The sequence below is a fragment of the Carassius carassius genome, chromosome 47 (assembly GCF_963082965.1).
Source record: "Carassius carassius chromosome 47, fCarCar2.1, whole genome shotgun sequence".
Lineage (NCBI taxonomy): Eukaryota > Metazoa > Chordata > Actinopteri > Cypriniformes > Cyprinidae > Carassius > Carassius carassius.
The window spans coordinates 9,900,072-9,921,911 of record NC_081801.1 but is presented as its reverse complement, the minus strand read 5'-3'; the positions used below and the strand labels follow the sequence as shown (position 1 = coordinate 9,921,911).

Here is a 21,840-nt window from a genome sequence, read left to right as displayed (position 1 = left end):
TATTAGGGGTGGCACGGTTCGCTGAAAAGAATCCGAACCGTTCGGTTCACCCTACACGGTTCGGCACACGCTGGGACCGCGGTTCAACTTAAATCTGACAAAGCATCTGTATAGTTTTCTGGTTTGCTATAAATAGCACGTAAAACAAAATGGGTTCAACTAATATATGTTTCTGTTGATGGATGCACATTCTGGATTCCCAGACATTTACAACAATAGCGATGAGAGAGAAAGAAGAAAAAAAAACCTTGGACAAAAAATTCACTCATAATCTATGTGAATTACTGCTGGAATATGAGCTGTCATTTATTCCGTCATCATCCGGGTGCTGATAGCGGGCACGCACAGATGAGACTTGAACAGCACACGTTAATATGTGTTTAAACTAAACTCATTTAAGCTTTGTCAGTTTAAACATTTAAGAGCCAAAGGACGCCGCGCGCGGTAAGAAAATTTGTGCATGCGCGCAAACCTGCGCCTCAGAACGAGCGCAAATATAAGCTCTCTCTGAAGTATTGTTTAAATGGACAAATTCACACAAAAATTATGTACAAATGACCGTCTTGGTAAGTATCCTACAGCAGACATAGCCGGCTGAACGTAGGCCTACTGTATCAGTGCATTCTCTTAAAGTCTTTATATTAATCGAACAGCAACAACACAGAAATCACTCACTGCTCTTGATTAAAAAGCTTTTATAATATGCTGTTTTACATTTGATTACTTTATTCAATTTCTGTACTTAAAAACTTATGCTAGACCTGCCTAAAAATAAATAAATAAATAAATAAATAAATAAATGAATAAATAAATAAATAATCACTGTTTATTGTTTGTATCTTTACTCCGTTATACTTATTTGTGCTGTTGCTTGTAGTTGGATAGAATATTATTTTTTTATTATTATTATTAGAAATTATAGTTTTTCTATAAACATAGGACATACTGAACTGTACCGAAAACCATGACTCTAAAACGAAACACACCTTCTGGTTGAGGCATGTGCAAACATCCTGGTAAAGCTAAGTGTTTATTTTGGTCTTTTAGTTACTGGCTCTATCAAAAACCAACCAAGCCTGGAGATTATGAACAATTAGGGCGTCAACCAGAGATGACGGCAACAAACGACACATTGAACAGAAGTTGCCTGCTATGCTTTAAACTAAAGTAATGGGCAACAACAAAAAACAAACCTCTATTGCTCTGGATGCATCAGCATAAATCTACAATTTGAACTAACTTGCAGAATGTCATGATCAATACTGAATCAAAAATATCTCAAGGACAGAAGTTTTATTTCCAGCATGAACTACTCCACTCTAGACTGATGTATATAAACGGGAGGTCTACTTGTACATGGAATGACTCAGCCTGTCTAAAGATCTCCAAAGTAAATTTTATGATGAATAAGTGCAAAGATAAAAGCCAGAGAACATCTATTTCAATCTTTTCAGATTGAGAGATGTGAAATTACATGCGTGTCCTCAGGCATCTAAATTCTCCCTAAGATTGTGCAGATAATTCTTATCTCAAAGTTTTTAAATTGGAATTTTCTCCCATTTAATTGGATTATGCTAAAAATGTAGCAAATGGTGCACTGGTTAAGATTGCTATGAGCAGCAGACGAGACTTCTTTTTTAACAAATTCAGACAAAAAAAAAAAGAAGATACAACCACAATAAAATTTAAAATACCCTTTTCATTTTAGAAACAAACTCTGACGCAAATCCACAGTCTAATTATGTAAAAAAACAGACTGGGAAGCGCATCAAGCTGATTGTTTCATGATCTTCCCAATGTAATGCATGAAACAGAGGACTGAAATGTTTAACCACATTCCATCGCCACTCTCTTCAACCCTCAAATGCAATGTTAAATTTTCTCATGAATACCAAGCAGTAAAGATCTGATTAATGACTGAGAGCTGTGTAATAGCGTCAGTCACCGTGGCTAATCAAGAAAAATGCCACATAGTTAACCCATATCGAGAACTGTTCCTCAGGCAAAAACACAGGAAGAATTAAAGTCATGCATCTTCAGAATTCACTAAGGCGAGATTGTACCATTCGTCTCCTCAATCTACAAAGCTGACATGTTCCCCATCAAATGTAAACCAACACTTTCAAATCCAGAAACATGTTTCAGGATTTCTGATGATATACCATAGTTATCAATGTAGAAGAAACAGAAGAATAGGGGCTTACCGATGCATACGTCAATTTTGCCCTTGATGGCGGCTTCATGGAGAGGAGTGTAATTCCAGTTGTCTCTGGCATTGGGATCGGCTCCTTGACAAAGCAACAAGCTGACCACCTCGGCGTGACCAAAGGAACAGGCGTTGTGCAGCGGGATCAAACCTCCATCATCTCTTGCATGCACATTTGCCCCCGTCTGCAGGAGATGTTCCACAACGTCTTTCCTTCCAAAACCTGCGATACAAAAATGTCAGTTAATCAAGATTGCAACATGCATATCAGTCACGTCTCGCAAGAAAATAATTTTACACTTGTTTTGCTGTTCTTTCCATTGACTGTCAAATCTTATCTATGATTTTAGTTATGATATGAGAAACTGTTTCAACAGATAATGCATTATTTTGGTTTGTTCTGGTTACAGACTGAGAATACTATTGGACATGAAGAGGAAGAAAATAAACCGGTTTCCCCACAATAGACCATTAATATGTGCATACAAGGATCATTCAATAATTTTATTGATATAATGCATACACTACAAGCATCCTAAAGAGGCAAATAACATCCGATGGCATGCTTATTCCAGCAAGAAATGTATCAGTGTACATTTCAAATAATATATGTTTGGCAAGTACAGTTTTCCTTTCTCTGTGGACATATTTCCTACTGCAACAGGAAGTTGGGGCAGGACCCAAATAGCTCCTTAATTTGTTTTAAAACAGCCTCCAAATAACCACATGTGGACTAACATCCACAAATTTTTATATCTTTAAAGATATCCAGCCATTTGTGATTAGCCTATTGGATAAGGACTATTAAAAATAGTTCTGTAGTGGTTGCATTTACAAAGAGCATAAAATTAAGAATGAGCAAGTATATAGAAAATTCAACATTATTATTATTATTATTAAGTTGGAAAACAGATTTTGTGGTATTTTCTACTTTATGTTTTGCGTTTAGTATTTTGGCAGCTCTGGAAGATCTTGTCTCTGGAAGACAAGTAACGTGAGAGGGTCCGGTTTCAGTTTATTATACAATAATGAGAACCAAAGTAAACATTAATTTTGGATATTAGGGGACAAACTGTAACTTTATTGCGATGTTTGTAACTTTTATCGATCACCTCCCGGTGCAGTGCGGTTCATTTAGCCTGTGTGTTGAACTTTATTTAGTTACGGCAACGCGTCAAACGAAAACAAACACGAGCAGACCAATTTAGCTGGCGGAGTGGTTAACTTTCTACTAGACAGAACCAGAAGCATGATTGTCCTGTTGGCCAACTTGGCCAAACCCTAACTTACTTTATTCCCTTTGACCTGTTTTCCTTTAACCCCATCTAACTGTTTATTTAGCGACTTAACCCGTCTACCTGGATGATTTCCAGATCGAGATTGATCGCAAACATTTAATATTTACCTGCAGCGAAGTGAAGCGGGGTGGACTTGCGCCCGGCCATGTCCTTTGAGTTTACATTGACCGAATCCACCAGCCTCTTCACTCGAGACAGGTCCCCATTCCTGCAGGCCTCAAATAGCTCCCTGAAAGCCCCACTCGTGCCGCAGACGCTGTCTCCAGGACTGGCACTACCGGAGTCGGGAGTGGAGACCGCACTACTGCCCCCGCCGGTGGTAGGCGAGCTAGTGCTGCTGGAGCTGCTGCTGGTGCTGAGGAGCGGAGCGGGGATTTCTGCAGTGATCTCCGGGTCCCCGATGCTTTCCGGCTCCCCACCAGCCTCAGAGGCGCCGGTGTCTGAGGGTGATTCTGGAGGCGTGAGGGGACTGGGGTCGGGTCTTGGTGGGGAGGATAAGTTTTGTTGTTGTTGCTGCTGGGAAGGGCGACGATACGTCGCCATTTTCACACTCAAATCCCCCTGGCAGCGAAAACAGTTGGGGAGAACTTCCGGGAAGTGTCAGAGTAAAACTTCCGCTTGCAAATGACCAAAAAGGTCAAACATTTTTTGTGGCTATCTGTGTCTTGTTACCATGGTAATCACAGTTTCCGCCAGCAAAAATCATTGGAGGCATGGTATCATAAAAAATAAATAAAAATTCAGACGGAATTTTGTTCCAAAGATAATTAAGATAAATTACAAACAAATTCAAAAGTGTTTCTGGAAAGTTTTATGTAAGGAAATCTGCCTACATATAAACAATATTATGAAATCAAAATGGGAAAAAAGCAACAACAAAAAAAATAAAACAGTTTACCATATTAATATACATTCCCGCAATTATTATTGATGTTTTGTTTCTGCTGAAGAAAACAAACAAATATTTTAACTAGTCTAAGTTGGTTTGCTGGTCCTAGAGATGGTCTTCCAATGCCAGCCTGGTAAAAAAAGAGCCTAAACCCTTCTAAAAACCAGTCCTCTGATATCAACCAAAACAGCTAAAATCAGAAACCATCTTAATCTGTATTATTATTATTATTTACAGCAGGGATCAGTTCACATAGAGCGTATTTTTCAATTATGAATTAAATCAAATCTGTAATTCAAAAAAGGAATTCTGAAGGAATATAATAGTTGTATGATTCATCAAGCACGTAAACCATTTGTCTTTATCAGATTGGCATACTTCTGTTTACAATATCGAATCCAAAATCATGGCTCAAAGTCTTGGATCTATTAGCAGCTGTTTATGACAAACCTTGTTACTTATTCCCTAGACCCTCATTGGGCAACTCAACCATCACTGATTCAATATTGACAAAACAAAACTGCAAATTCCCCTCTGTAAACATTTGTTTTAACTTGAATTAGGCTAGTGAAAGTATTGACCTTCTGGAATCAGAGTTCTATTTCTCAGCTGTTTGGAAATATTTGGTTGCTCAAGCTGAAACGCTAGCCAAGGATGAACGTTCACAGTTTTTGAGCTTGAGTATAAAGTTCTGCTTGTCTAATGCCTGTTATATTATAACAATATTTGCATGAGAATCATGGAACTCTTATCACGCCAACAGTCCAACGTTAATGTTTACAAAGCAATCTTATTTTCTCCTCATGTTCAAGAGTACTAAAGTGTAATTTATTTTAAAAATATCTATATCCACATCCCGGTCCAAAAGACCAAACGGAAAATCTGAACTTAAAAATCTAATTTAAACCTGAAAATAATCAGAAAGTTTATGTTTTTATGTCAGAAAGAAACAAATGGATTAACTACATCCAAATATGCGTACTTCCTCCCTATGTGAAAAACAGTATGTGAAAAGTGTAGTATACCCAAATTCACAGTATTCATAAAAAGAAAAAAGAAAAACAGGCAAAAAGTACCCAAATGACCTTCTTCTTCTGGTGAGATTCTTAAGTCAACATCAAATAATAGACACTTTTCTATCCCATAATGCCTCAGGAGTGGATTTGTGAAAGGCAGTGATGCAATTCACACTGGTAGGTCACACAACATTGTCAACATGATGAATGTAGTACATCGACTGCTTTCATTCTATTAATCATACACAGAGCATGCTTTTTAAAAGTTGTGAAGTAATTGATTATCAAGTAAAAGTAACTACTCAAAAAATATGCAAACTCATGTTTAATTTCTCAGTTAATCTTTTACCATATTTTGTTATGCTAATAATTTATTAGGGGGAAATGCGTTTAATTGTTTTAAATATGTATGTATATGTCTGGAAGTTCTATAGCAGTTCCATAATGAGTTTTGACACCCTGCAGTGTCAATCACAGAGGTTCACAAATGACCCCCAAAATATACATATTACTGACTATACATATACTGATGTGTCTGCATCGGTGTCATATCAGCTGCCATTTAAGCGTCCAGTGCTGTAAACCTGTCTGAAAATACTTTTCCAAGCACAATAATTCCAATTATTACCATTCAAATCAGTGTCAGCTTGACTTCATTTGACCTCTTCTTGTCACCTTATAAGCAGTGTTCTTACTGATTCAGAATGAACAAGCCTTAACAGTTGTTCTCCTGATAACCTTCTCTACAGTCTGTTTTAGTTCACCATTTCATAAATCATGTGCCTAAAACAGCTTCTCCTTTTCTGCTGATTGTGGCTGTTTTTTTCTTGGCCCTATAATGTTCCAGTGTTGGGTTTTCTGTATCTGGATTTATCTATGGATTTTCCACACCATCTGTGCATCACTTGTGGCAGCAGTAGGATCAGGTATACCGCAGTCTCCTAATGTTTCCACACTGAAACTGAGTATTATTCTGACTCCTGTATGAAGAATGATTCTTTGAGCTTGGATTTTAATTAAATATAAGATATTATATATTTATTCATTAAAAAAAAAGAAAAAAAAGAAGCAAAACAAACATGAGTTGGCAAAAAAAAAATTTAAATGCATTTAAGATTTTGTACATTTATTCAATTCAGTATTCAGGCTTTTGTGTTCGTTTTTATGTGATATAATCCCATCCCAATCCCATTATGGTCAAACACATATAAAAATAATACATGCTAAGCAACAATCTTAATCTTATTTTTTATGTATAATTTGCCGCATTCATTTTTCAGAATTCTTGGAATTAAAAATTAAAAAGGCAACTGACACTTTTATCGTACATTTCTGACTTTTTTCTTGCAATTGCAAATTTATATTCTGAATTTATATCGTGCAATTCAACTTTTTTCCACCTCCGAATTGTCATAAAATAGAGAGATATAAACTTATAGATATAGAACTGAAAAAAAGCAATAAAAGGTCACAAGAAACAACTAGACAACAACCATGGGTGTCATGAGTGCCTGTTCCAAAGACAACAGTGCTTAACAGCTTTCCTTTGCATTTTCAGCTTCAATGCACAAAAAATTAACACAGATACACAATTAACTTAGAATAATGCTCTGAACAGAAAAAGAGAGAAAAAATATATATATATATCCACTGGTCAATGTGAAAGCATGTAGTAGTTAGTGGGTTTATATTTATAGGAGGAAAAGTGGTGGATATTTTTAAAACTTAGTGGGACCTCCAGTCCAGACATGGCCTACTGACCCCCCAGTCCTAGGAGTCACGTGACATGCCATTGATCAACATGGGCGCATGCATGCCCCTGTAGCCTGCAATGATTGGTCCAAACAGGAAGTTCACGTGAACACGGGCTGATCTTCGGCAAAAATGTAATTGTGGGGCCGGCCGGTACAGCTAGGAGACTCGCACATGCCGCCGGACGCACATCAGCGCGAGCGTATTACTCAAGTGAGCTGAAGCTGCATTCATTAACACAAAACACTGGGCTTGCTGAAGAACCAATGCCGTAACACAGGTATGCAGTCACGTATGCCCTCAACTTACGGTCAATTTAAAGCGCACGCGAGGAACTACAAATTCTGCATTGAGCTGATTCGTGTTCAAACACGCAGTTTTTGAGGGAGGAAACTTTTATTACACACGTCGTACCCAAGGAAACGGCTACAAACCAGGAAGAGCATGATGCAGAGCAACAGATGATATTAGGCTTAAAGATTTTAATAGATGTGGAAAAGGAAAGCAATCTTGTATAACATTGGGGTTTAAAAAAAAAATCAACGATTAAGAGAGGAGATGTTTATCAGAAGCAAAGGCAGCAGTGTTGTATATAGCGTGATGGTATTTTGAACCAGGGCGAAATTTGCAACTGCAACAGGTGCGAAACCATTTGATTCTAAAGCTGATTGCCATTGCCTGTTATTTTAACTCACCATTTTCTGTTTTACTCTAAAGAAAATCTATCTCTCGCTTTACTCAGACAGACCGGGACTATGTTTCCTTGTTCCTGACTTTATAGACCCTTTGCAAACACGTGACCACGACCACGTGACGACGCCATGCTGGACGGCAAAATCACTGGACGCGCAGGCTGAGCAGTAGTAGACGAGCGGGAAATTTGAATAGTTTTAAACAGATTAAAATAGATAACGTTAACATTACCACTAAACTTCATGGCTTCTTCTATTGAAGAAGTTGTAGTGCCGTTATCGGTCGAGGTAGGGCATCTGGTAGGTGCTCACAAAGAGCGATATTTGGAGAAGTTGGAGATAGCAGGTTTGGATACAGACCCTTACCTTCTTCATCCCTCGGTTTTCACGGACCTCGTTAAATCGCCGAGTCTGCCTGACTTCGGCCCACACGATTTGTACCACTATGTGGTAAACGGGGTATCCCCATACACTGGTGCTGATCTCAAAGCTTTTAAAAGTCTGGATGCTTACCAGTTCTTCGTAGCTGGCTGGGTTACAGCTACGCGATGCTACGCTAACGGCGGGGGGAGGTACCTCATAATGGCAAAGGTAAGACATCGATCTATGGTTTATTTTGTATTATTACATGGCTTAGTTGAATTCTAATGTAGAATGCAGTCTGTTATTTCTTGATAAATATTTATATAACACGTAGCCTATGATTTTAGAGTACATGGTCGGCCGTGGCTTTTTAATGGATGCCTGGACGCATCCCAGCTCTGGGAAGTGCAGTCATTAATTATCGATCACACGTTAATCCATGCAGACAGTAAATCACGGTGTGTCTGTGATCCGTAGTAACCACATATAATTGTAACATCTAGACATCTTCTTATCTGTGATTATATTCGCAGTAGCCTATGTTAAGATTCTACCAGTTAATCACAGCAAAGTATTCACAATGTGCATTTATTGTGTTACTGCAGCATTAAACAATAACATTCATGTAAAAATAATGTATCTATGCCACTTTCTGTATTTGTAGGTGCATCATAGCCAGTAAACCACGGAGTGTCTGTGATCAGTAGCCACACATAATTTTTACATCTAGCCATCATCTCATCTGTGATTATATTCGCTGTAGCCTATGTTAAGATTTGACTATCACAGTGATTAAGATGTATTCACAAGGGGCATTTATGGTGTCACTGCAGCAGTAAATAATAACATCACAATAACATTCATGTAAGAATAATGTATTTATGCCACTTTCTGTAATTGTAGGTGCATCACAGTCAGTCACTGTCTGAAACCCAACTACAACCATGGGTATCTTTGAAGAAGGATGGGACAGTCTTGTGCGGCCACTGTACATGTAAAGCGGGCCTGGGAGAGGTGTGCTCCCACGTGACAGCTCTGCTATACGCAATAGACTCTGCTGTTAAACATCTGGAAGACAAAAGCTGCACTGATGGGCCCAGACAGTGGGGACTTCCTCCTTTGAAAGCGGGCAAGGCTTTGTACGAAGAGGGATCAGGAATTGATTTCTCACATCCTGCCAAAAAGCGTTGTGGTGTAAACAACCAAAGCCATTCAGGTTGTCCATCTGTGAAAAAAGTGGGTGTGTCTGCAGCAGCTATAGAACAATTCTACAAGGCTCTATGCATAATGCAACTCCAAACCCTTCAGAGAAGAGTGGTATCCTACGCATATTGCCACACTACTGTAAACAGTTTCAACCAAAAGTGGTGTCTCTGGGTCTACCACAGCCCCTGACTGAGTTATACAGTGCTCAGAACCGGAAGCTGTCTGCCTCGGACCTTGAGAAAAAATGTGATGCAGTATTCAATGATATGGAAGTCACACCAGAGCAGGTATAGTCATCCCTCTTAATCTCATATGACTAAAATGTGCTTTAAGGTGTCATGTCATTAATTTCATCTTCTATAATTTACAATGTTGTAGGCAGTAAAAGTTGAGGAAGAGACACGACAACAGGGAAAGTCAAGGCTATGGTTTGACATGAGGGCTGGTAGGGTGACAGCATCTAGGTTCAAGTCAGCTGCAAGGACAGACCCTACAAATCCTTCCAAATCCCTAATTAGGCAGATCTGTTACCCTGACCTATGCAGATTTTCAACAGTTGCAACCAGGCATGTGTGACATAATGACATAAACATACAGTTACTGTTTTTAATTTCACCATAGTGTAAGTGAGTAAAGAAATTAGATGTTCTTTGAACTTATGTTTCAACTATGGAAATGTATGCAATACATGTTGTGTTCTAATGTAGAGGGCCCCTGCTCACAAAAACATCAAAGAAACAAAAACAAGACAAAGAAATGCATTTATCATTGGAATATTTATTATAGTCAGTATTACAAATTATCAACATTAAATTACAAACATGATGACAGATTACATCCCTCAATCTCTTTGAGTGCCCTTATCTATTTTTAATCCCAGGTGTATGGTGTAGGTCCTTTGCCTATTTATTCCTAATGTTCCTTTTAAATGGTTCCTGTTATATTTAATTTACACCTTTTTAAACTACTCTGTGATATCTGTGATAGAATATGATACAAGAGAATATTATGTGCTATTAAGATTAGGCCAATTTTGGGTACTGACATCTATAGTACTTATAGTTCTTAGGGAAATGAGAGAACAAATCCAATGAAAAGGACACTCAAAGAGCTACGATGACTTAAAGGAATAGTTCACTTTAAAATGAAAATTCTGTCATCATATACTCACTCTCATGTTGTTTCAAACCTGCATGAATTTCTTTCTTCTGCTGAACAGAAAGGAAGATATTTAGAAGATTATCAGTAACCAGACAGTTTTTGGATCCCATTGACTTCCATAGTATATTTTTTTCTACTATGGAAGTCAATGGGACCCAGAAACTGTCTGGTTACTGACATTCTTCTAAATATCTTCCTTTCTGTTCAGCAGAAGAAAGAAATTCATACAGGTTTGAAACAATATGAGGGTGAGTATATGAAAATTATCATTTTAAAGTGAACTATTCCTTTAATAACATTATTTTTCTCATTTTCAGATGGGGATGTGAACATGAACAAAAAGCCAGAGAGACATATGAGGCTTACGCTGCACAACATCATCAGGACCTAAGTGTTCGTGATGCCGGTCTCCATATTGATACCTCCCGTCCCTACCTTGGAGCATCTCCAGATGCCTTGCTGTCCTGCTCCTGCTGTGGCGATGGTATTTTGGAAATCAAATGCCCACACTGTGCCAAAGACACCGGAGTCCTCAGTGCCACTGAAAAGAAACATTTCTGCATTGAGAACACAGATGGTACACATGCACTTAACGGAGATCATCAATACCACTACCAGGTGCAAGCCCAGTTGTTTGTGACGAAGCGGAAGTTTTGTGACTTCATGGTGTGGTCTACATCCGATTTTTTTATACAGAGAATTTTGCCTGATGCTGACTTTTTTACAGAAGCAGTGCAGAATGTTGAGGCCTTCTATAGGTCAGCCATTTTATCTGAGTTATTGGCCAAGACATATACATGCCCAGATAGACTGCTGTCAGACAAAACACAGTCCACAGACTCATGAAGTGAATTACTAGAATTGTTGGGTCTTTGTAAATTATAGTGTGGTCTAGACCTACTCCATTTGTAATGTTTTTCTTTTAATTTCTTATGATGTGATACTATAAATAAAATGTAATTGAATTATTAGTAAGATTTGCCAGTGTGTAATTCTACATACATTTAATATCCTTTTATAAAGTACAACAGCATAGTCAAAAGTTTGAGGGCTGGTTTATTTTACAAAAACATCTTTCAACACGTTTATAAAAGCCAACCTAAATTACATTAATAATGACATTAAGCTAACGTTAGCTACCTTTGTGAATGGGTAGCAGTAACGTTAACGTTAGACTGCACAGCCCTATCACACTAGCTGGCACTTGCTCATTACATAGCTAACTTAGGTTACTCATGTTACAAATGACAATTTGACTGGGTCTCCATCTGGACAAGGATGGCGATATGGTATTACACAAATTAAGTAAACGTAACTGGGAAATACATGAACCTTACCTTGTAAAAAATGCTCGCTGCAAATCCTGGAGTACTTGGAGGGCTGCCAGTCCTTTCGGCTGATAGCAGCAACCCATCGCTGCCTTCTCTCCCCATCAAATGGTATTCGATAAAAAGATATATTGGCTTTACCCTGTCTATTAGCACAGCCCACGGCACAACACGAAATAACCATTTTACAACTAGAACTAACTCAAACACGAACTCATTTGGCTTGCCGTCCGTCATGGCGTTCAGAATTCGCGCGAGTAGAGCGTGACGTCACGTGCAAAGGGTCTATATGTGTACAAGCTGGTAGATGAGTGTTGTAACACGATTTGTTTTTAAGGAATATTTGTCTCAGATTTTTTTAAATTATTTTTACATTGTGTAGATTAATGTAAAATTACAAAGAGTGCTGTTGTTAAAACCAAACCCACTGCTAGACGTTTTAAACTGTGTGCATGAGTTTATTGTGGTAATCACAGAATGTAGTGTTAAAAGATATTAAAATAGTTTAACAATGAATGGGAATTTAGAAAGAAATCCAGAACAAATGCGGAAATAGATAAAACAAACTAAAAACATACCGGTGTATGGTTTAGAAGTTAGTTTAATTATTGTAGCAAATATAGGCCAGTATGCTATAATCTATATATGGCACCAATAGAAGTACATTGTAAAATAGTGTCAACCTTCCTTATCTCCTCAGCCATGACATTTCTTGCAGATTTTCATGTAGATGAAAGCTTGTAGATGAGATGTTATACGTTATTATTATTATTTTCCTGTAAACTAACATAGTTTAGCTTCACCCCTGATCAGACTATCCTGAACAAGCTAATCAAGGTCCTCAGGATCACTAGAAAACTGCAGGTAGGTGAGTTTGATCAGGGTTTTAGATAAACCCAGCATGGATTACTTGAAAAGACATCGGTTTGATGGTTCAGGTGTGTTTAATTAGAGCTGGAGCTAAACTCTGCAGTGCTGTGTGCCTACAGGATGTTACAATACCTGGCACTCTGAAAATTAAGGTCTTTTCTAAACAAAATTTCCCTTTTCAGTGACTCTTAAATAGAATTTGTCAGATAATCAAGTTCTTTGTTTATTTTGTGTGTTTTTTTAATTGAATAAAATGTTTTACAATTTATGAACACTAGAGGAAGCTCAATATCTTTCGAAGTTCAGTCTTTTTTTGGTTCACCATAATTTGCTGCTTGACATCCAGCCTCCAGTTTAGAAAAACTTGTTTGACTTGCTGCAATCTTTTGCGTAATCTTTAATTATTTGACTATATTAAGACCTGTTTGCTGTGCATAATTATTTAAATATTTTATACAGAGTATTTAGTAAGGATTTCATGCTGTGCTATATTAAAGTACAAATGTGAAATTTGAATTCGTCAGACATTCGAAGAATTCATCAGCTTTCAACCAACATTCACAGACCCTTCTCACTGTATTAATGTAGTTATTAAAACACATTTCTGTTTTTTTTTCAGTGCACGTGGCTGCCATCCCAGTTAACCCACCATGCCGATTGAACTCGCCATGCCAATTTATCTGACGAATGAAGAGTTCCTGAACCCAAGGGTGTCTAAATACAGCAGGCCCTTGAGACCATGTCTACAGCAGTGTCAAAGTACCAAACTTCGTTTTGGCTCTCCCAGGGAGCATTCAGAGGCGAATGGGGCCAGCGCACCCATGGGGATACCTGGCAGGGCCAAAAAACAAGTATCTTTTGCTGATCACAAGGGCCTCTCACTGACGATGGTGAAGATGTTTTCTGAATTTGATGATCCCATTGACATCCCAACCAACATTGTGCAGTTTTTTAGCTCTTCGCTGACACTGCCAGAAGGGAAGGACAGGTTAACCCTCGACTTTGACCAGCCGTCGGCAGATTACTTAAAGTTTCGTCAGCGTATAGAAAATGAAAACATCTGCCTCGAACACTGCATGCTTAAGGAAAAATCTGTAGCAGGCACGGTTAAAGTCAAAAACCTTTCCTTTGAGAAGTCCGTTAAGCTTCGCATTACGTTTGACACTTGGAAAAGTCACACAGAAATAGAATGCCAGTACGTAAAGGACACTTACACCGGCTCAAACCGTGATACCTTTTCATTTGAAGCTACTTTGCCTGATCAGGTGCCTCCACACGAACGCATCGAGTTTGCCATTTGCTATGACGTCAATGGCGTAATGCTCTGGGACAACAACCAAGGACAGAATTACAGAATCGTTCAATCAGCACTAAAGAAGAATTCAAATGACTTGATCGGTGAGGATCAGCAATATGGTGTGTGCGATTGGGACCTTCATTTTGACCGATACGGCAGCCCCAGATGCTCTCGTGGAATCATTCCCAATTGGCCAAGCTATGCTGGATATGAAGACATTGGTCCATATTACTGAGAATCTGCTTTCGGGGAAGTTTATCCTGCTTGCTTATCCAGCAGACATTGTGATGAATGCCTCTTTAAAAAAAAACACAGCAACTTTGACGTTGTTCTTTGAACAAGGACCTGTTGGACTCTGAAGTCATATGGACACTTGGAGATGTTTATTTTCAATAATATTGGATTATATTGTGCAAAAGGATGTTATATTTTTAAAAATACAGTTCATGGTGCTATACAAATGTAATTATGAGGGTAATTTTTTTTATTTTTCAAGTGTCTGTCAAATGCATTGATGCTAGTTTCTGTGCAGGGTAGTGAAAGTTCTCAAGGTTGATTTTGGGTTTGCATGGACCTTTATAAAATGATACAGTGTTAATTAAGTGTAAGTAAATCTGCAGGCCAGTATATGCTAAACTGTAAATCATGTTCAGTTCAAATTAACTTCTTTCTTGAGAACAACAAATGGTTTTGATCTGAAAAACCTTGCTAAGAGCAAAGACCGAATGACCCAAAATGTGTTTTTCCCAAAAGATGTGAGACCAGAGTTGAACTGAATATACGTATGCAAATTTTCATATTTTTGCTCTTTCCTGAACAGCTAATTTTTAATGTAAAACTCTTAAAGTATTTACATTTCTGTATTTCTGTATTTTAATTGACTGTGACTGATTCTCACTATGATTGACTGCACAACAGGATTATGATATTAGCGATATAAGTTAATGTAATGCGTATCATTTTTTTCGAGGTAATGTATGCACTTTAATTTGTCGTTTAATTTCTTGTCACCCATTTTAAATAGCATTGTTCGAGTGTGAATACAGGTTTGTCAGAACCACTTTAAAGACATTGTTAAAAAAGTTCTTTCAATGGTATGAGGTATGTTCATTATTTGCATTTCAATGCAATGTTTTAAATGTTCATAATCACTGAAAATTTCAAATAAAGTATTCGAGCAAATAAGACTTATCTGACTTATCCTCTCTAGAGAAGTAGAAAGACGACATCATGTACTATAGTGTCATGTAAACACCCATTGATGTTGAATCTTCAATTTGTCAATCAATCAATCAATCAACATTTATTTGTATAGCACTTTCAACACCATAACAATGGACCAAAGTGCTTTACATGGTAGAAATCATATAAGTCATAAAAAGTATAATCATAAAAACACATCAAACTAACAATAAGATAAAAGTATAAAAATACCATACACAGTAACACACAGTAACACAAGAAAACAACCAATCATACAGCAAAAGCCTTAGAAAAAAGGAAAGTCTTCAATTGTCCTATACAACTACCCAAAGAGGGAGCCGATTTCAAAGATACCCGTTCCATAACACAGGAGCTGCCACGGAGAATGCACAATCTTCACTCCTCCTCAAACATGATCGCGGAACAGACAACAACATATGCTCATTTGCTCTCAAAGAGCGAGAGGTTTTGTATGGACAGGAGCCTGTTGATGTAAGGCCTTATACACAATGATCAGGACCTTATATTCTATCCTATATAACACCGGAAGCCAGTGTAAAGAAATTAACACAGGTGTTATGTGTTCCCTCTTCTTAGTGCCAGTTAAAAGCCTAGCAGCAAGATTCTGAACATACTGAAGGCGAGCTATGAGTGATGCATTCAAACCCAAGTATAGGGCATTACAATAGTCCAACCTCATAGAAATAAAAGCATGAACAACAGATTCTAAATCTTTCCTGGAAAGAATAGATTTCAGCTTGGACAACTTTCTTAATTGTTAAAAGGATGATTTCACGACAACATTTACTTGTCGGTCAACGCAAAGTTCTGTGTCAAAAATGACACCCAGGTTCCTAACATAACCATTTATACTGGGAGCAATATCCTCACTCACAAACAGATTTCCTATAGACTGTTTGTTTCCAAAAACTATAATTTCAGTTTTATTCTCATTTAATTGCAGAAAATTACTCGCAAGCCATAACTTCACTTCATTTAAGCATATGTTGAAGCTGTCCCATGCAGCACGCTTATCCAAAGAAAAATATAATTGCAAATCATCTGCATAGATGTGGTAATTAATATTGTGGCGTGTAAAAATAGACCCCAAAGGCAACAAATACAGAGAAAACAAGGTTGGACCAAGAATAGATCCCTGAGGGACCCCCCACAAAACATCCACAGTTTCAGAAAGACAATCTCCAATCTTAACTGAACATTTTCTGTCCCTTAGGTAGGAACCAAACCACTTCAAGGCCACATCATTTATACCAACATCATCTCTAAGACGTGCTAATAAAATGCTGTGATCAACAGTGTCAAAAGCTGCGCTCAGGTCAAGCATCATCAAAGCAAAACATTTCCCTGAGTCTCTTCCCATTAAAATGTTATTTACGACTCTTATTAATGCTGTTGATTGGAAAATGTCCATTATATTATTGTCAGTTAAAAAATCTATAAGTTGAGTGTGGACAACTTTTTCTAAAATCTTACTCATACAGGGGAGTTTCGATATCCGCCTAAAATCTTTGAGATCCTGACTATCCAGGTTATTTTTTTTTAGAACTTGCTCAATAATGGCCCGCTTGAACTCAAGTGGTACTATGCCAGATTGTAGGCTACTGTTGATAATTAAAAGAATGCTAGGACCAAGGACATGCATTGCCTCTTTTAACTATTTAGTGGGGATGACATCATAAATGGATGTAGTAGATTTTAAATGCAAGACAATGCCCTCCAACTTTTCTAAGGAAACCAAATTAAACACTCAGAACTGGGAGAGAAGGTCTCTCTATTATATTAAACACTATGTGCCCTACTCCTGATATACTCGACCTGATCAAATCCACCTTGTTCACAAAAAAAATTCAAAAAAGCCTGGCATAAGTCATGAGATGGTCTTACAATTACACTTTTAGGCGGGTTTAACACCTTATCTATGGTAGCAAACAGCACTTTAGAGTTGTTCACCTCTTGTGATACAATCCTTGAGAAATAAGATGATCTTTCTGATTTGACTGCATTTTGATAATTTCTCAAAGATTCCCTAAAAATTTGTTATGTTTGGATGCCTAAATAAATAAAATGGAATTGAAAAAAATTATTGTAACTAGCATTACAAAGAAAAAATATTTGTGTGTGTGTATATATATATATATATATATATATATATATATATATATATATATATATATATATATATATATATATACTTTATAATATTGCTAGTTTTTTAACTTCGTTGTCTCTGCATAATAACCTCAGGAGAATGTTACCCACAAATTATGCATTTGAGAAGATGTTTATTTTGGAATTATCTGAGGGGGACTTTAATTTGTATTTAATAACGAGTATGTGAACAATATAACCATAAATTAACTTGTAATAAAAATAAGTAAATAATTTAATTAGGCTTTTATTCTACAATTGTTCGACCTATCAATGACGACTTCCTGTGGACATTGGAACGTCATGGAGCCTTCTTTTACTGTCTATGCACGGAGCAATACAGATTCAGCACCCAATTCAAGGGAAGACATTATTTTTTTCTATTCTACCTAAAGTTAGGAAAAGATGTTTTTGTGTTTGTCCATCCCGTAGATTGAGGTGGGGGCACTTTGGTTTAAATTACTTTTTGTATATGGTACGTTTTCTTGGAATGTAGGAAGTATAATGCAGAAAGAAAAGCACTTTTTGACAAACTGGCTGAACTTGGGAGTTTAAGTGTTTTCTGTTAGTGATAAACATAAACTGATCTCCGGGGTAGTTCTTCAGTTCTTGCATAATACAGGATTGTATATAAGAATTTAGTTCAGACTTTGACCTGTGGAGGGCAGTAATACGCTCAGTAGCACTGCCGGAAAGATATAAGATTCATCACCCAGTAGGTGGTGTTAATACTCCTGTGGAGTGAACGGGCCATTGAACAAGAAGAAGAAGAAGAAGAAGAAGAAGAAGAAGAAGAAGAAGAAGAAGAAACGTCCAAGCGTCAGTGAGCGTGTTGTTGCTAATCAGAAGTTTACTTCTTTGCACACAGGGGCAAATTTTAAGTACATTGTTCAAAAAAAGAAACTTGATATATATATATATAGACAATATTTTATGGTTATAATAAGATATAGAATTACGTTAGAGACACCTAGAGTGAACGCGCGAAACCAGATGTGAGTGTTTGTGAAATTACCCAAATTGTCAAAACTGATGGAGACGCAGAAGAAGAACAGTCAACCTGCAAATAAGACTTCAACGTCTGAGGAGGGAGAAGAGGAGCAATGTCGCGCTGATGTGAGTGTCTAGTTTTAGTGGCTGTCGGTAACACGTAATCGACGATAGTATTTACGAGTATTTTATTTTTTATATTTATGAGTACTGCTCTGGCTATGTATTGAAATGGCAGCCATTCTTTTTATGCATTCCTAATATTTAATTATATTTTGTGTTGGGGTTTCAGTAACCATAATTTATAGTACTGGTCAAATACTTTTTTTGGTTAATTACTAAATTAGTTAGACATGTTGTCAGTTATCAGTAAAATTGTTATGTGATTTTAACAAGCTGTGACGTAATATTTCTCCCAAATAATTATATGATTGCTGTGTTAAACTTCAGAGTGTCAGATTATGTTGTTTTAACTCGTATTTAGCAGAAATATGTATTATATAGTTGCTTTTAACTGTTGAGGAATAGTTCACCCAAAATGTAAATTTTCTAAAAAAACAAAAATTATTAACCCTAAGGTCATTGAAGATATAGATGAGTTTGTCTCTGCAGTGAATGGGTGCCATCAGAATAAGAATTCAAACTGCTGATAAAATCCACAAGTAATTCACACGACAGTCTATCATTTAATGTCTTGTGAAGTGAAAAGCTGCAGTTTGTAAGAAACAAATTAATCATTAAGATGTTTTTAACTTCAGGCTGTCGCTTCTGGCCAAACTGGTCTTGTGTGGATTACTTATGGATTATTGTGATGTTTTTATCAGCTGTTTGGAGACTTATTGTGACGGCACCCATTCACTGCACAGGATGTAATGCTAAATTTCTCCAAATCTGTTCTGATGAAGAAACAAAGGCATCAACATATAAGGATGAGACAACACTAACATTAAACACCTAAACAATGTTTCAATTGCTTTTCGTACATTTAGACTTCCTGTGCAAAAAATGAGAAGCAGGAGCCTTCATCACCAAAACAGGGAGATTTCAGTGATCCTGTATATAAAGAGATCGCAATGGCGAATGGCACCATCAACCAAATGAACAGAGATGAGCTGCGTGCAAAATGTGCTGAGCTGAAGCTTGACACACGGTACTGAGAGTTTCGACTTTTTAAATTTGTTTTATCTGCTATTTACTCCAAATGGACTCATACAGTTCATTTCTTTTCAGGGGAATTAAGGATGTCCTGAAGAAGCGCCTAAAAAGTTATTACAAAAGGCAAAAATTGATGCATTCATCTGCTGCAAATGCGAACAGTGATGTATATTTTGACTACATCTGTGTGGTGGATTATGAAGCAACATGTGAAGAGAATAACCCACCTGGCTTCCTGCATGAAATCATTGAGTTTCCCATGGTGCTGATCGACACACACACCTTGGAGATTGTGAGTTGGTGACTGGCACTCGTGTGCTTGATTCTTGCCAGGCATACAGGATACCACACAGTGTATTTAGTGAACTGTTTAAGTATTGATCTGCTAGTTGTGAAAAAAATCTTATTTTAACACTAACACGTAACACTTTTTAAAAGTCTTATTTGGGTTGTAATCCCATTTCTATCATTGCAGGTCGACTCATTTCAGGAGTATGTAAAGCCAGTGGTGAACCCGCAGCTCTCTGAGTTTTGTGTCAAACTAACCGGAATCACACAGGCAAGAATTATGAACTGCTTACTGAATTAAAAAACAATTCAAGATCGGTCAATATCATTCATAAGTTTCAAGTTTTAATATATATATTTTGCATGACTTCTGTATTAAAGTTTCAAAAATTTATTTTTCAGATAAATTCTGTTCTTTTGAACTTTTCTTTTAATCAAAGATTTAGAAGTATTGATTGTAAGAAATGTTTCTTGGGCAACAAAACAGTATATTAGAATAATTTCTGAAGGATCATGTGACACTGAAGACTGCTTAAAATTTACCTTTGGCATCCTGTTTGTCTTAATCTTATTACGTTAAGACAAACCAGATGTAATATTTTTTGCGTAAACAAATTTTTGATTCTTCACAATTTTTTTTTTTCTAGAAAATGGTGGATGAGGCGCAAACGTTCCATCAGGTTCTAAAGCGAGCAGTTTCCTGGCTACAGGAAAAAGAACTTGGCACAAAGTACACATATACATTTTTGACAGATGGGTAAGGACAAAGCACATATTTTAAGCATGACTACTGAAATTTAATATGCAGAACAAAATACACTGCACAGTTCACTATCTTGTCTGTGTAGGTCATGGGACATGGGAAAATTTCTTCATACCCAGTGCAAACTGAGTTGCATCAGATACCCGCCGTTTGCCAGAAAATGGATCAATATCAGAAAGTCTTATAGAAACTTTTATAAGGTTTGTTTTCATGTTAATTTCCCTTATAATTCCTTACAAAGTCACAGAAAGAAAAATCTGAATGAAGCAATGTGTAATTGGATGTAAATCAGGATACTTTAAAGTTGAGTATCTTATGTTTTAAATAAGAAGTTGGCTTTGGATTTTTACATTTGGAAAAAAAAAAATTCATTAGTCTCATGCTTGTTTCTTTCAGGTTGCTCGTGCTCAGACAAAACTAATCTGTATGCTGGAGAATCTTGGTATGCAGTATGATGGACGTCCCCACTGTGGTCTAGATGACTCCCGCAACATTGCCAGAATTGCCATTCACATGCTGAAGGATGGCTGTCAGCTGCGGGTGAATGAGTGCTTGCACTCAGGAGAACCACGGAGCGTGCCTGTCTCTGCCCCTATTGAAGGAGCCCCAGCACCTCAAAACCCCAAGAAAAGAAACTAAAATGATAATTTAAAAGACTCTTTCCCGAAAATAACATTGCTTAATTTTTTATTCCTGTTGCACATCCAATGAAAAACTAAATTTGAATTAATTTGTCAATAAATTTTTTTTATGATGCCACTGTACAATATTATTTCAATAAGATATATATTTTACATGTATTACTCTTTGCTTAAAATCTGATTTTCAAGTGTTAGTTAAATTTATGTACTCCGGTATTTTGCACCTTAATGGTCTATGCAAAATTTAGATATGTTTTGGTTATGCAACAAGATTTGTCAACACAAAGGTCACCCTGTTTCTGGCCACCATATCTAATGTTCCAAGCCCATGCGATAACAGACAAACAATTAAGAATGAACTTAACACAATCGCAATCATTCTTAAGTACTGATGTTGTTTTAAAATGTTTTATTAGTGCATGCAATGTATATGTAGTTACATAATAGTTTAGCAAAAGTAATGCAGCTGCGCATCATGTCCAGTAGATGGCGTCAAATAACTTTTCTGTAAATAATTGTAAACAACACAAAGCCAACAACTCAAATAAGGAGA

At 37.0% G+C, this 21,840-nt stretch overlaps 3 protein-coding genes across 7 annotated transcripts in view; 2 read left to right on the top strand and 1 right to left on the bottom strand.

Moving 5' to 3' along the window:
- LOC132130689 (poly [ADP-ribose] polymerase tankyrase-1-like) overlaps window positions 1–4,083 on the bottom strand; it is an 82,692-nt gene extending 78,609 nt beyond the window's left edge. For 3 of the 4 annotated variants that reach the window (XM_059542477.1, XM_059542479.1, XM_059542480.1), the window contains exons 1-2: window positions 3,612–4,083; window positions 2,205–2,429 (exon numbers count right to left, since the gene is read on the bottom strand). In XM_059542477.1, coding sequence (XP_059398460.1) covers window positions 2,205–2,429; window positions 3,612–4,047 — 661 coding nt within the window. In that variant the 5' untranslated portion in view covers window positions 4,048–4,083. The remainder of the gene's footprint in view (window positions 1–2,204; window positions 2,430–3,611) is intronic. The other variant, XM_059542478.1, reaches the window with a different exon arrangement.
- Window positions 1,470–21,402, top strand: LOC132130707 (3'-5' exoribonuclease 1-like). Of its 2 annotated transcripts, XM_059542501.1 has the most exons (8): window positions 1,470–1,474; window positions 18,475–18,566; window positions 19,430–19,590; window positions 19,671–19,887; window positions 20,071–20,154; window positions 20,531–20,640; window positions 20,732–20,846; window positions 21,043–21,402. In XM_059542501.1, exons 2-8 carry the CDS (start codon window positions 18,483–18,485, stop codon window positions 21,283–21,285), a joined length of 1,014 nt encoding a protein of 337 aa, XP_059398484.1. In that variant the 5' UTR covers window positions 1,470–1,474; window positions 18,475–18,482; the 3' UTR covers window positions 21,286–21,402. The 2 variants fall into 2 exon arrangements, with proteins under 2 accessions (XP_059398484.1, XP_059398483.1); XM_059542500.1 differs by lacking the exon at window positions 1,470–1,474 and having other exon boundaries at window positions 18,387–18,566.
- Window positions 7,257–15,265, top strand: LOC132130710 (protein phosphatase 1 regulatory subunit 3B-like). Its single transcript, XM_059542505.1, has 2 exons — window positions 7,257–7,441; window positions 13,401–15,265. Exon 2 carries the CDS (start codon window positions 13,432–13,434, stop codon window positions 14,311–14,313), a length of 882 nt encoding a protein of 293 aa, XP_059398488.1. The 5' UTR covers window positions 7,257–7,441; window positions 13,401–13,431; the 3' UTR covers window positions 14,314–15,265.
- Window positions 21,403–21,840: the final 438 nt, after the last annotated feature.